At 47.8% G+C, this 15,461-nt stretch overlaps 1 protein-coding gene across 3 annotated transcripts in view; it reads left to right on the top strand.

Annotated features, from left to right (window-relative positions):
* Window positions 1-322: 322 nt before the first annotated feature.
* ptpn13 (protein tyrosine phosphatase non-receptor type 13) overlaps window positions 323-15,461 on the top strand; it is a 36,054-nt gene continuing 20,915 nt past the window's right edge. For all 3 annotated transcript variants that reach the window (XM_068706783.1, XM_068706784.1, XM_068706781.1), the window contains exons 1-7: window positions 323-649; window positions 4,953-5,072; window positions 7,621-7,787; window positions 8,699-8,764; window positions 9,825-10,010; window positions 10,249-10,336; window positions 12,447-13,070. In XM_068706783.1, coding sequence (XP_068562884.1) covers window positions 4,958-5,072; window positions 7,621-7,787; window positions 8,699-8,764; window positions 9,825-10,010; window positions 10,249-10,336; window positions 12,447-13,070 — 1,246 coding nt within the window. In that variant the 5' untranslated portion in view covers window positions 323-649; window positions 4,953-4,957. The remainder of the gene's footprint in view (window positions 650-4,952; window positions 5,073-7,620; window positions 7,788-8,698; window positions 8,765-9,824; window positions 10,011-10,248; window positions 10,337-12,446; window positions 13,071-15,461) is intronic.

Below are 15,461 nucleotides of genomic sequence, written 5' to 3'. Positions count from 1 at the left end.
ACCTCAGCTCCACTCGTTCTGTATTTGCGATAATGCATTGAACAGATTTTAGTTCATATGAGCAACTATGTTGGGGGTTTGTTGTCAAAACAAAAGTTGGACAACTATTTATAACTCATTTAGCAAAGCTGGATCCAAACCCACTGCACACTTCACTCCCAGTTGTGTGTGTGTTGTTACTATAGAAACGTTTACATGACAGTCCCCTGAGCAGAGAGCCAATGAGCGGCCACAGCGAGGTGTCTCGTTACTCCGAGTCGGCCCACGCTAGCTGCGCTAAAGGAGGAGTTATTGCGCTCCTCAGCGGCTATGGAGACCTGACGGGAGCTCGGTGCTGCGCTGTGTTCATCCAACACGACTTCTGAGCAGTTTCTTTTTTTTCTCTCAAGAAGATACTTGAGTGTTTCTGTGTACAGCGGCGGCTCGGGTAACAATAGAAGTGCCATTGTAGTGGATTTGCGCAGCTGAATGCGCGGCGCAGACCTGTTGCTCGCCTGCCTCGCGCCGCCGCCGCCGCTCAGTGAACTACTACCCAAGATGTTGCTTTGTGGATGGGATGGCCTCTGCTCCCGTTCGGGTGCGCACTCATAGCCTCGTCGGAGTACGAACACTTCCCTCTTCAAGTGATTCCTGTCGCTCTACTCGACCGGTAAGTGTTAGCGCTTCAACCTGGGCGCACGCAAAGTTCGCTCGCTTTGAGGGAACGTGGATATGTTCCACGGGACAAACGACGAGCCGAGTCTGTTGTTGCGAGGCTCAAACGCGGATGAATCCCGTGTCTAATGCACCTCAGTGCTGCGGTTAGCTGGCTTCTTTAAAGCTGCTTTAAAGTCTGTTTGTTGGTGTTTAGTGTGACGCGAGCCGCGTTGCTACATTTCGCTACATTTCGTGTTAACGTCACAGCAATGCTGCTCCTGCTGGTGTCTGGTGGGGCATCTCTGACCACACCAGTGTGTGTGTGTGTGTGTGTGTGTGTGTGTGTGTGTGTGTTGGGTTTGGGAGGGACATAAATACCAGGGTGTCTGGCTAGATCACCGCCACCAGCACTACTTTTATTGTAATTTTGACAAAAAAAAAAAAAGGGTCAGGGTTTTTGTTTTTTTGTCAACATGTCTTAAGTTGAACAAAGAGGCATAATTATAGTGCAGACTGAAGGTTTTATGGGGGTTGTAGGAAGGCAGTGTGTACCCCCTCCCCCTTCATTACCATAGGAAAGTAGTAAAGTTAGCTGGAAGCCAAAGGTCATGAAGAATGTGCCATTAAAGCCTAAAGAGGACGGTGGGGAGTGTGAGCAAGATGGACGTTCCCATCTGAAGCGGTTATGATGGAGATGGTGTGAGCATCATCATAGGAAAGAAATGGGGGGAAAATAGTCAGTGGGTTAGGGGTGTGTGTGTGTGTGTGTGTGTGTGTGTGTGTTGGATGAGGGGGGGTGTGTGGAGTGAGGTTTTGCTAAACCATGCTCTGCATGTCACGGTACTCATAGCAACCCTGTGATTAACGGAAATGGGGCGGATGAGGTCGAGACCGAAATGAGAGGTGAGGGCCGCACAGGCCCAGAGCTGGCTGATGCTCGTGGAGCAGTCAGGGCTTTCTCTCTCCGACCGGTCCTGACCCTGAGCTGAGCTGAGCCGACAAACAAAACGCCGACATCCAGGCTGGCTTATTGGTGGGTTAACCGGACGGTACCGGGTTTCAGGGCCGCAATGGCCACCCTGTGTTAAACTCATTGTAACGTAATCTGGGGAAGCATGTCGGCTTATTGACTAAATGGTAAGAGGGTTATGATTAATAGAAACAAACCATCCGGTTCTCCCTTTTTTTATTTCGGTGAGTCACTGTTTAGTACACTGGTGCCGCCACACTGTCTCTCTCCTGTTACAGTGAGGAAGACTACTTCTAGAGAACAGCTTCATACGCCTCCGCTCTATCTCTCTGATAGCAGAGGGCAGCTGGTTCTGGTTTGCCGTACGCGTTTTGAAGACATCAGTCCTTACATCATCGGTCATACTGGTTCAGAAGATCTTGTGATCCAGGTCTTCTTATGTTTTCAGTTTGACTCGTGTGTATGATTCTGGGAAGAAGAGGTTCACTCAGAGTTTGTTGTTGGGTTTTCCTGGCGTGAAAGACTTCAGGACGGTTTTCACCTCAATGCTGGCGAAGAGGACCTCCTCTCTTTGGCTTCTGTTCCAAATGTGTTTGCCAGCTGAGACTGCACTTCTGATGTTTTGGAGGATATGAACAAATTCCTTCTCGTATCTTATGTTACGAGTTATGCTTTTGGAACTAGAAGTGGAATCTGGCGTTTCTTTTTATGAGCTGTTGCCTCGAAAGTGAAGCACCTGAAGATTTAGGATGAAAGAAAAGCTTTAAAGAGAAAGACGTACATATTGTTTATGATCTTTTTGTTTGTATTTCTACCTTCTTTTGGTACGGGTCGCTCCGCTCAACTGCAGTTTTTCAGGGGATTGTTTTCAAATCCACTTAATGGGTTGTAGCTGTGTCACAGACAGGAAGGTGGGAGGAAAGGAAAAGCTTCACCGAAGTGCGGAGCAAAGAGCACTATCACGTTTCCAGGATTATTTTCTTTAAAAAGTTCTTGTGACTGTGGCCAAGCCTGTCAAACACTCAGCAGCAGACTAAGCCTTGTTTAGGGGTTTCTCTCCGGCTTTACTGTGGGAATACCTGGGAACAAACATCCCCACTGTCTGAACAGAGAACAGAGAATGAAGTGGTGAAGTGGTGAAGTGGTGAGGGCTGTCTGCTCTCGCTGTGTCGGGCCGCTGCCTCCTAAGCCCCCCTCAATAACGAGCAGGACCGTGGTCCAATGCGAGAGGAGCTGGCCCGCGAGGATACAAAACATTCCTCTCCGGGTCTCTGTTGAAATAACAAGGGCTGCGCAACAATCGGCCTTCACAGCGCCGGCTCTCCCCATTCTCATGGGTAATGAGCAAGATGGGCAGTGACTTCAGACTTCACGCCTCCCATTGACTACAATGGTTAACCAGCATTCCTGCATTTCTAAACATGTAGGCCCGCGACATGCTTACTCATTAACTCTCTTCTCCCGATGCACAGAAAGGACGTTGTTCCACGTATTGCTGTCAGATGTGAAGCCCAGCACTAATGAGGCTGCTGACCCAGTTTATCTTCACAGTTTATGGATGAGTGATGCGCTCAAACTTAGCTCCTTTTGAGCCAAGCTAGCAATGTTCATCTCCGTCGGTCCGTCGGTCCACCGCTTCAGTGCGGATTGAGATCTCTCACCAGCTGGTGGAGCGATCGGCACAACATCCAGCACTGACAGCTCCGGGTCCTGGATGATGCATCCCAGTGATGCTGGTAGAGTGCAGATAGCTGCCTTTGTGTTTTGGCTTTACTTCAGAAACATGTGTCGTTGTTGTTTATTAGGACGCTGGGACTGTAGAACATGTTGATGAGATGTGGTGGTTGGTAACCATCCCAGACATGAGTGATGTATGGTTGATCATGTGGTGTGTTTGTGTGTTTGTCTTCATAAAGTCTTGTTTAAAAGCTGTTGTCCAGCTCGTCCTGACGCAGCGCTGGGCTGTGTTCAGTGTGGGTTTGCTCTAGTTTGTGGGGAACAAGTGAAAAATAGACCATAAACATCAGAACGTCTGTCCAGATTGATTATCTGGATTTGTTTTCTGTTATGTTGCACCTTGACTGTCTGTCAGTGTCACATTTTGTGGTGAAGTATTGAGACATTGAGAAGCTCGTCTTTGAGGTCTAGATCACCAGCAGGAGGACCGGATATCACTAACAACAGGCTGTCAGCATTATGATACACAACAGTGTCATCATATATATATATATATATATATATATATATATATATATATATATATATATATATATATATATACACACACACACACACAACACACTGTGATGATCTTTAATCTCCATATCAGTCTGAGCTTGAGTTATTCAGAACCAGGTCTCTCTGTAGTGAAGAGGTTACAGCATGTTGACCTTCTTCTCAAGTTACTTATTACACTAGTTACTCATAAGCTTCTACAACACAACGCTGTACATCCTCATTCTTCTTTAGTGGTCCTCTCTGAAAACATTGCATTACCCAGAATTCTCCTCTTAATTCATCATTTCCACATTAGTCTTTATTGCACCGCCTCCGTCTCATTTTCAAGCGAGTCATGGAAGACAGACCGTCTGTGGGTCACATCAGTTCACAGTTTGGCCCCGTAGGTGTGACGTGTTGTGGCTTGTTTGCAACCTGGATCCATGTGAAGTCCTGTAGATATTGTTGTGTGATGATGAAGACATATTTGCATATTCTACACCAAAAGCTGAATTTGCCGTAACATAAACTACCTAGCTTGAGCGAGTTATAGTTTTATGACAGGTAATCAGTGTGTGTGTGTCTGTCTGTCTGTCTGTCTGTCTGTCTGTCTGTCTGTCTGTGTCTGTCTGTCTGTCTGTCTGTGTGTGTGTGTGTGTGTGTGTGTGTGTGTGTGTGTGTGTGTGTGTGTGTGTGTGTGTGTGTGTGTGTGCGCTTGCGTCACGTCCTCGGTTGCAGAGGCTGATCAGACGGCTTACGTTTAGAAGACGTGGGAGTTTGCCCGAGGACATGAGCGGGAGAAGAATGTTGATGTTAAGCGCTTCGATGCTTCCAGTTATTGTAGTGATATGAATGATGTGCTACGCTTTAATCTCACACTGTCGGGCCAGTCCGGGCAAGTAGGGAGCGGATCCTTTCAGGACCAGATTCATGTAAGTATTAAAACCCTCGACTGAGTCAAAATGAAAACTCTCTCCAGTCGTATTAAAAAGAGTTCTACATGTTGTTCTCGAGGTGTGATGTCAGGCTCCCATCAGCACCGTGGCCCTCGTGATTAAAGCGTCTTCCTGTGTCCATGTGTGGTCGTCTTCTGGTGTGACTCAGCTGTCCTCTTTCTCCTCTGGCACAGGGAAGATGCACGTGTCTCTGGCAGAAGCCCTGGAGGTCCGAGGAGGTCCGCTCCAGGAGGAGGAGGTCTGGGCAGTGCTCAGCCAGAGTGCCGAGAGCCTCCAAGAACTCTTCCACAAAGGTACGGATCCGTGGAACCAAGTGCGCACAGATGTTCTAGGATCTACTGTACGTTCACTTGTCTCATGTTCTCTCGTGTCCTTCCTGCTCTGAATCTGTCCACACTGATGGGAGTGATTTCCATCCGTCACATCACTGCATAAGTCACACTCAGGCTCTAACATATGTAAAAGCTTTCAGTCAAATCACCACATTCAATCGGTGCATTTCGGTGTCTGTGCTGCTTACTGGTTCGGCCTCATTAGTACAACTGTTTACTGTGCGGCTTAGCTTCTTGTGTTGCAATCGTTTCCGTGAGTCTCTTGTGTCTACGAGTGTTGTGATTGTCCCTGCAGCCAAAGAGAGAGATGAGGCTGCCAAATCCAGCAGAGTCTTTGTAAGGAGAGTAAACTCCAGCAGCGGGTGGCTGAAGGAGGTGTAGCTCTGGGGACACTGGAGACGATGTCAGTCGGCAGCACTGCGGTGTCCTCTTTGTTGCTATAAAAAGAGGTTTGGGTGGTGCCTCGTCTCATACGGAATTCCAATGCAGCTGATTGTGTTGGCGATAACTCATCTGAACCGTTTACCATCGGTCTGTGAATTCCCATGAAGCAGTAATCCAGATTTAGTAGTGTGCATAAACCAGCTTGGCCTCCGCTTCCACTTTTCCTCGCGGACGATCCGGCATATTGTAGGAGCTCCGTCTCTCCGGCGGGGTCTGTAAATATGCCTCTTATGCCGAGGTCACATTTACAACGAGAGAGATTGTTTAGCAAATCCTCTGCAGGAATCAAAGTGAGATAAGGTTAAGGACAGAATGCGAGGCTGGATGCCAGACTTGTGGATTATCTTAACAATAATATTTAGTTGGCAGAGTGCTGCAGAGATTGTGATTGTTAAGGCATCCTTCTTCTTCTTCTTCTTCTTCTCCTTCTTCTTCTTCTTCTTCTTCTTCTCCTTCTTCTTCTTCTTCTTCTTCTTCTTCTTCTTCTCCTTCTTCTTCTTCTCCTTCTTCTTCTTCTTCTTCTTCTTCTTCTTCTTCTTCTTCTTCTTCTTCTTCTTTCCAGCAGAGTGCAGTTGTGTAGCTGTGCTGAGTAAACTGTGGCCTCTCATGTACCGTTTTAGATCGCTGAGTGAAGCTAGAATTTGAAGAGCAGATGTTGGAACCAGCTATTATGGAGTCACTGAGCTATGTACAGAAGTATGTTAACCACAGGAGGGGATTAATAACGGCAGCCCGTCTCCACTTAAACGCGTTGGATGATTTGTCAGATATCCTGGTCGACCGTTTAAAGTGTTTGCAGTGAAATGTTTGTTTCTGCAGCCGAAGTGAGCGCCGGGCGGTTTCCTAATGCGTGAAGTGGGCCGACGCTTACAGCTGACTTAACAAACCTCGACACAACTTTTTACATCGTGAACAGACTCGCACTATCAAACACAGAAACCTGTTCCTGTCTGTAAACAGTAGCGGTCACTTCCTTTGTGTTTGCATAAGGATGATTTGTTTGAACAGGAAATGAGTGAATGTGTCTGATTCGTTACAGGAGCAGCTCCTCCTGCTTTGGCCTGTAGAACATCTCGGGTCAAATAGAAATCTCTGTTTTTGCAGTTTGTCTCTCAACCTGCTGAGGACCATCTTCTGCTCCACATCTGCCAGCATGTCCCTCTAATGGCGTGTTTGCTGTGGCATTTATTGCATGGTACACTTCACCGTCTGTGAGCATCTAGTATAGTAGTTCAGAGTTCTTCTCTGCTCAGATAGCAGCTTATCAGACAGACGGGCCACATTGTTATTAAGGGATCCGATGTTTTTGGTTTCTATCTGCAGTTTATTGAATCTTTTGATGAGTGTGTTCTCCATCGAGAAACCAATGAGTCACGCTCTTCTGCTCAGCTCTATTATAGCTTCTCCAGAGCAGAATAGGGTTTGTGTTGGATCCACCTAGTGACCCAGTGTGCTTTCTAGTAAGCTCTTCAAATGGTCACACGAGTTTTAAACAGGAAACTTGTATTTACTTAGTGAATTCCAGCGTTTGAAAGCAGATATTTGGTGCCTCAAATCCAGTTCCTCCGTTCGTCTCGCCGCTCCTCTCGGAGTCGAAAAGAAAAGAATTTTGCAGCGCTGCTCAAACATTCCTTTGTGTATTTTTAAAGCCTCCTCTAACCGTAGCGCAGGCTGCGGCTTTTTGTAGGAAAAGAGAATTACGCTGTGTAGCCATTCCTCCTCTGCTGCTATGCCTCAACAGCTATTTCCTCGCAGACTTGAGAAATCAACATGTGTTTTTGTTTACTTCAATCATCTCGAGTTTCGTGAACGCCGAAAACCTAGCGAAAAACGTCCACTGTGGTGGTACAGAATGTGATGTACTTCACTTAAACACTGTGTGTGTGTGTGTGTGTGTGTGTGTGTGTGTGTGTGTGTGTGTGTGTGTGTGTGAGTGTGTGTGTGTGAGACGATGGCTGGGTATTTAAATAGTTGAAGTCCATAAACGTTGCTGTGTCTTTTGTTTGTCTCGCTGTTGTCCCTGAATGCATCCTAAGTGGCTGACTTGTCTGTTTTCCCTCTCCAGACCCTTCAGCCATGGGCTTCATCATCTCGCCCTGGTCCCTCCTGCTCATGCCCTCCGGCAACATCTCCTTCATGGACGAGTATGTCACCCAGCAGGACTTAAGAGCCTTCACAGCTCCAGAGGTCCTGGGAGGGGCCTCCTTGACGTCCGTCTCTGACATAGAGAAGGTATAAACATGTTCACAGACCATATGAGTTGTTTAGTCTACGACCTCTGATGCGTTGCTGACGGGAGTTTGATCAGGCTAGGGTGTGCTCTTATTAAAAACCTAACCGCCCTGTCACAACAACACGTAAAAACTGAAGTCGGAATCAACCGTATGTCCCACAATGCACGGCTTCTCTTACATATGTGTGTGAACCCCCCCCCCCCCCCCCCCCCCCCTTTATCCGACTCTTCCTCTCTGCTGGAGCTGAAATCTTGCATGACTGGATTCCCGTCTCTGGCACGGCCCCGCAGACCTCAACACTCGTTTGTGCTGAGTTAGTTTTCCAGCCTGGTCCCGTCTCCCCCAGCCGAGTTATTTCAGTGTTGAAACTCTAATCTGCTCCTCTCATTATCAGAGGCCATGGGTGAAGAGAAGTCAGCTGCAAGGGCCATGATTTTCCCCGTTTCAACATCTTGTGGTGGTGTTGTTGCTTTTTTAATGGGTGGCTTTTTAATTTCCACATTTTTTTTTGAGAGGGCGAGCTCCGTTCCTGAAAGACCTTGAAGGCTGTGTTGCATTCTTTGGCAATCCCTGAATTATTCTTTCCTCTACCAAGCCCAACATTCAGGGGAAGTGATCTCTCTCCTGAGCTCAGTGAAGAGCAATAAGGAGAGGAAAATGGAAAAATGTTTTGGATTTCGCCTGAAAGCCGCCGTCTTTTTCCTTTCCAAATAAGAGTGAATTCAGCTTTTGTTACGCTCCAGCTTGAGTCTATCTTCCACACGCTTAGTATAATCTGACTGAATCAAAACCTCTGTGTTCCTAATCTGTCTTTGTTCTCACTATTGCTTTACGCTCTTGTTTTCTTCAGAGACAAAGGTCAAAGGAAGTAGAACAGCTGTTTATGAAGCCGTGATGTTCTCTTCACAGATGCACATGTACTCTCTGGGGATGACCCTGTTCTGGGGAGCAGACTACGAGATCCCCCAAAGTCAGGTGAGTCGTGACCGAGGATACGGCCGTCCAAATGAAGAGGGGTCATGATACAGGACCACGTGTACACTTATTAATGAATCATTTAACTTTCTCTACATGGGCTGTGTCACACCAACTGGACAGACACAAGGAAACAAGATGCTAGCACATCAGCATTTAGTAATAAAACAATAAAGTGTGACATCAGTCGTTTAACTAGCTACTGTGGCACACAGAGGAGGTGGACGGTGCCCATGCAGGAGACTCGTGTGTCACAAAATACAGATTTGAATGATCCTCGGTAGTGTTAATTGAGTATCAGATCAACAGTTCAATCTCTTCTCATAACCACACTGAAAGCCGACATTGTCTTTGTCAGTTGAACCTTTCAGAGATCCGTATCTGAATATGTGGATCGGAGAAGGCGCGAGTTGTAAATACGCTCTGGAATGCGTTGGTATCTCAGCCAGGTGTAAAACTCAGAGCTCGCATTTGTGAGAGAGTCCCGCCCACAGGTTGGAGACGGCGTGACTCACGCCCGGGCTCACCATCCGATCCGCCTCACCGGGAAGACCCGGGCCTCGTCCGGGAAGGAGGTGGGATAGCAGTGCTAGAGGCAGCTGTGACGTTTATAACAAACACCGGGCCGAATGAAGCATGTGATTGTTTCTGATGCATCAGAATCAAGTGTCATGAAGACACTCTGGCTGTGTGGACACTTAACTGTCCAACACCCACTTCCATTCTCTGCTCCTACTGCTTTCTTTACAATGTGAGGATACAGATCATCTTACTACATTGTTTGCGTTGACATGTATTTATTCAAAACACTCTGCAAATAAACCAATATAGCATGTTAGTATTTAGTATTTCAGAGTAAAAGTCTGACCGTTAACCTGAAGCAGCCTGTAGTAGAAGGACTTTTAAAAGTAGGTTATGGGTTTGTGCCATGCTGGCACGGTTCCTTTCCTTATCTGAACACAATGGAAGTCAACACGATAACACAGATATGGGATTCAGGGATGCAAGCGGAGCTCGTCACGTTGTCGTGTTAACGGCCGTCCTTCTGTTTGCGGTGCAGCCTATGAAGCTGGGGGAGCACCTGAACAGCCTGCTCCTCAACATGTGCGATGATGTGACGTTGAGTCGAATGTCGCTGCGCACGGTGCTGGACATCTGCAGCAAACACATCAGAAACTCCAGCTGTGACCCTCCCTTCTCCTACATCAGGAAACTGGTCCGGTTGGTACTGGGCAGCCTTTCCCAGGTAAGCAGGTTTTATACCTTATGTGGGTCAAATACAACATTCCTGTCTATGTTCTCACTGACTCACACTTCAAGTGAAAGTGAAGAGATAATGAGGCTTGTGTGGATAGAACATGATTTCAGGATGGATGACTCAGAGGGAATGACCCTCTAACTTCTAACTTCTGCCCCCCCCCTGCTCTGCCCGCTCTTTGTTTTTCTTTCTCTCTTACTTCCACTCGTCGCCATCTTTCTCTCAGCTGGACGGTCTGCTGACTGATCGAGAGTCTCTTCCGGAGCGGAGTAAGGAGATTCGGGAGAGACTGAGGGGCAAGGGCTTACCCTCAGGTAAGATGAGCCCCACACACACACACACACACACACACACACACACACACACACACACACACACACACACACACACACACACGCACACGTTGGACACAGGGTAGTATTTGCTCGGCGTGTTGTCCGTGGAACATTTCTGTGGTGTAGAAAGAGTTCTTTATTTTCGCAGTGATTCAGATTTCTCGGGTGCCAGCGCTTCATGATGAAAGGCTCTGGTTTCTATTAGTCTTGTTTTTGTTTATCGTACTCGTCAGTTGACAAAGTCTGCATCAAGGACAGCAGGCGCTGCATTAGGTCGCTGAGATGATGAGAGTAGTGTGTGTGTGTAATGGGGTCAAGAGAGCATGTGTGTTCTTTTCCTCTGGTGATAAACTGAGGTTGTGACTGAGTGTAGTCGAGGATACCGTTTGTGTCGTTGGACAGTCGTCTGTAGATTTACTTTTATGTGGAGAGAAGTAGATGTAAATGCTGTTCATCCCTCGCACCCTCACTTTGTGGAAAAGAATCGAAAGTGGACGGGGAACAACAGCGCTGCAACCTCGACTCCGATTTAATTCAGGAAAATATGAGCAAATCTTCCCAGTGGTTTCTGAGAGAAGTCCGGCATTTGTCCAGGCCACGGAAAGGAGAGCGCAGCGCAAACATGGCAGCCGTCCCGATTATGTAAGCACGGCATGGCATCGATTACAGAAGCATATTTTGGAGTCACCAGTGAAGCTGCTGGTCTGCTGTTTGTATCAGCGCTTTGTTTCCCTGGTGGAGCAGCAGCCAGCCCTAGGGAAAGTACATGCAAAGAGCACTACTCACTTCTTAAGAGCCTTTCTTCTGGGGGAGCAGCTCCTGTCTGTGTGCCAGCAGCTCCAAGTTCAGCTGGCTGCCAGGGGACAGTCAGTGTCTCTTCTTTATTTTGGATAGTCGATGTCGTCACGTCTTTATTGCTACTGCTTCACTAGTATTTGCTGAAAAACTTCTGGTAACAATTGACTTCATTGAGATATAAGACGTCCTGTTTCTTTTGCTCAGTCTGGTCCTTGTGTGCTTCCCTGACTTCCTGGAAGACAGCCTGTCCGTCTTTGATGTCTTTCCCCGTTAAGACCAAGCATATGCTTTGTAGATTAAACCGCTGCGTGCATGCAGCCTTTTTACAGGACTTGACGTCTCCCACTGTGCGGCTCGTTTCTGCATCTCTGCCTGTTGTTTCTGCTCCCGTTTATGCACATGTTGGCCTTCTGTTTATCTCCTCTCTCTCTCTCTCTCTCTCTCTCTCTCTCTCTCGCTCTCTCTCTCTCTCTCTCTCTCTCTCTCTCTCTCTCTCTTTTAAAAGAAGAGCCATCACTGGCAGCAGTTCATGTTCAGCTTGTCTGGAAAGGCAAACTTAAAATTTATGGACCGTCAAAGACGGCAACAATTATTCAGTTTTAAGAAGGAGAGCTGGGTGGCTGGGCCAGAAATTGGTCATTATTGTGGCGCCGTATGCTCCATTGTTTGTTTTTAAGTAGTGGGGAGAGTCAGCTACTGAACAAAACCGACTTTATGCAGAAACAGTCGGTACCCCTCAAAGTCAAGAGCAGCTCGCCATCTTTCTTTTCATGCTTTTCTTTGTGTTTTTCTTGGTTTACTTTACTAGTTTCTAGATTTCATTGCATTCAGTAGTCTCTCAGTTGTTCCAGTGTCGGTGTGTTTGCTTCCAGCACAGACCTGCAGGTTTTTCAATCTGTGCTCGCTGCCTGTAGTGTGTACATGTAGTTAATCTTCTGCAGCAGCTGATATTGAGTGCTGTGGGTTTTTGGCAGCCAGTAGTTTCATTGCAAAAAAAACCAACAACCTCCCAAGTAATGCAGCGTCATGACGTTTCATCAGTTTCATTCCAACAACGTGGACAGCAGGTCAAACACGCCGTGCGACTTCTGTGACTCTGCAGGCTCATGCAAAAAGAGTGTGTGTGCATCTTTACTTCCTCAACATTCACAGTGTGTGTAAACTGTTCCACTGCTGACGATGAATTCACAAAGTATTCTGTGACACTTAAACCATGTAACCCTCCTTGAGTCCCAGCAGTGTGAGCTCCTGCCGGTAGTTTAATAAAATGTTGGTTCTCTCCGGTTCTCAGGGAGGAGTGCCGCCCCCAGGGTTCTGGAGCGCTACAGAGCCAGGAGTCAGGAGCCGACGTCACTTAATCGAGGCCTCAGCCGTTCCATGGGCTCGCTACCGATCCAGGACCTGTTGAAGGGGGACGAGGGGGCTGTCCAGTATTCCTCAACTGACTATCAACCCGACTCTGAATCCCCCACAGAGTTCTACCCCAAACCCCCGTCACTCCAACACCAGCACTCCTATCCCTATCTGCACCCCCTTCACCCCCAGCAAAAGGGCCGGCCTGTGGAACTGGACCGGAGATCTTTACCCTTCCACAGTGCGGACATGGGCCCTAGTCGGGCAAGGAAGTACTGGGCTTCCTCTGTGGACTTGGCCTGCATTGACCCAGAGGCTCTTCGTTTTGGGGCCTTGGAGGACGCGCGGAGGGGCAGCAGTGCCATAAGTACCCACTCCATAGGCAGGCGCAAATCGCCCTTGTGGGCGTCGAGGGACTCTCACTTCTCTGAGTTCGGCGGGCTGAAGAGCAAGAAGCCTCATCACCACTCGGCCGCGTCGGTGGGCTCGGGCCTCACCGGCGCCTACGACAGGATCAAGGAGAGACAGAGGAAGCTCCAGGTGCTGCGGCTTGCAGTGGATGGTGAGTATACCTTCTCCACGTGAAAGTACCGTAGAGAGGAGCGCTCAGTCCCAGCGCTGAGATGAATGTGCTCTTAGGCTTCTATTTCAGTCCTGTGGGTTGAATGTGTAGTGATGTGTGTTTATGTTTGAAAGATCCTGTGTGAAAACTACAAAGCAGGTCTCGTATAAATCAAAGTGGTTTATCGTTCATCAGATGTGCTTGTCGGATGGTTTGCAAACCTTCGTAAACTGACGTCTGAATTCGGGGAGGGTGAGACTGCAAACTATGGAGGCCTGATGCCCTCTCTCTATGACTGCCATCTTTACATCCCTCCTTCCACGGTGTTCACTCAGAACCGCTGTCAACACATTTTGAAGTATAAACTTATTGTGGATGACCTTCCTTTTGTCCTTTTTTTTTAACAAAAAATAATCCTCACTGATTTTCTTTTAGCCTTATGTTTGTAAAGATTACATCTTGACGTTCCTAATCTACAAACACTCGGCCTGTTTTTGCAGCCGCGGCTTCATTCAGATCTTTTATCTCTTCCTTTTTGTTTTTCCTCATTGCGACAGATTACAGTCAACAATCACCAGAAGTCATACGTGTTACAGGATGATGGGATGTCGGTGACAGGTCGGAGCTTGTGCCGGTGCTTTGTCAGAACACGTAGTGGGTGGACTTCAACATTTAGTGAAGTTCTCCGCTTCAGTCTGCTTTTGAGACAAAGAATGAACTCTTCATAAAACACGGTCAGTCCAGGTCCCAGCTGTGTCATTGAGATGTACAGGAAATGTCGGACCGGGTGGTAAAATGAAGTCATTAGGCCATGAAACGGGGCGACAGCAGCTTGGTTGAAAGGCTGCAGGGAGACGGCCATCGGCTGGAGAGAATGTGACGGCGCTGGGATGACGTGGGGCTAGTTACAGGTTGTGCGTCCATCTGTAACTAGCAGTGGGATGAGAGCAGGGCGCTGGCTCCAGCGGGGTCTCGTTGGTGGCGACTGTGCAGCGGTGTTTGGACAGAACGTATGAGTCAGTGGCACAGAGGTTTCCAAATGACTGATTGTAATTACAGGTCCGCTCAGTTCTACCCGCTGCTAGCTGTCACACATGCTATAAAGCCAAGTCCCTCTCTCTCTCTCTCTCTCTCTCTCTCTCTCTCTCTCTCTCTCTTTTCCTAACATATGACTTCAAACACACAGACATAAGCACACATACGTGCAAGGACTCAAAAAAAAGAACAATCTTTGGTCAAATCACATGCCTGGACCGAGCGCACACAACACACTTGTTTAACCCCTCAGCAGTCAGCCCCAAGAGCTTTACGTTTCCCTCGGGAGCTTATTGAATTCTCAGTAAAGTCTCCGTCGGCAGGCGAGTTCAATGCTCAGTCACAAGTGGCTGTGTGGGTGCGCTGGCCATCTGGGCCGGTGGAGGAGCGAGAGGGATGAGTGGTTTCATATAATAAACCCACTGTCTTCTACCTCTTCTTCTCTTTCCTCCTCCGGCTGGTTTTCCTCCGTGCTCCTCCGCTCTCCAGCTCCAGCTCCCCCAAACCTCCGGCCTCCCTGCTTTTCTGGCAGCTATTTTTAATGCTGACCGAGCCACCGACCAACTGCATTCTTCTCCTCGACCTCAGAGAGTCCTGCCTTCCTCTCCTTCCCTCCCCCTTCTGCCTTTTTCTCCTGATTGTAATCAGAGGCGCTCTGCAGTTTCTCCTTCATACTGACGGTGTGAAGAGAGGAGCAGAGTGTCGGAACAAGAACATTACGAGTAACCCCTGTCTGTTGTCCCGCTTCACACAGTGTGTGTGTGTGTGTGTGTGTGTGTGTGTGTGTGTGTGTGTGTGTGTGTGTGTGTGTGTGTGTGTGTGTGTGTGTGTGTGTGTGTGTGTGAGGATTATCTCTGTGTATTTGTGCTTCTAATTGATATCAAATCAGCTGATGCAAAGGAATGTTAACTCCCATCACAATTGACTGAGGTTGACTGTGAAGAGTTGGAGTATTTTCATCTTCCATCCCGGAGCTGTTTCTCTCTCCATCCTATGAATGAGGCCTAATTGAGTGCAGGCCGTTTGCAGGGCCTTGTGGATCAGTTGTTTGGCAGAGACCTCCTTTTCCTCCTCTTGCTCTTATTCTTTTCTGTTCTTTTCTGCAGGAAAGTGATGGCGCAGCAGTGGTCAGTGCTCTCAGGTTTCCCCCAGTTACACACTGGTTCTCTGCCCGTCTGTGTGTGTGTCTGCGTGTGTGTGTGTGTGTGTGTGCATTTGCAAATCACGTTCAACTGAATGTGTATTACATGAACATAACTAAACATCGTGTGTGTGTGTGTGTGTGTGTGTGTGTGTGTGTGTGTGTGTGTGTGTGTGTGTGTGTGTGTGTGTGTGTGTGTGCATGCCTGTGTGTGT

The sequence above is a fragment of the Cebidichthys violaceus genome, unplaced genomic scaffold (assembly GCF_023349555.1).
Source record: "Cebidichthys violaceus isolate CVI_PGR_0920_01 unplaced genomic scaffold, fCebVio1.0.p SCAF_12, whole genome shotgun sequence".
Lineage (NCBI taxonomy): Eukaryota > Metazoa > Chordata > Actinopteri > Perciformes > Stichaeidae > Cebidichthys > Cebidichthys violaceus.
The sequence above is the reverse complement of the archived record's forward strand: the minus strand, read 5'-3'. Positions and strand labels throughout refer to the sequence as shown.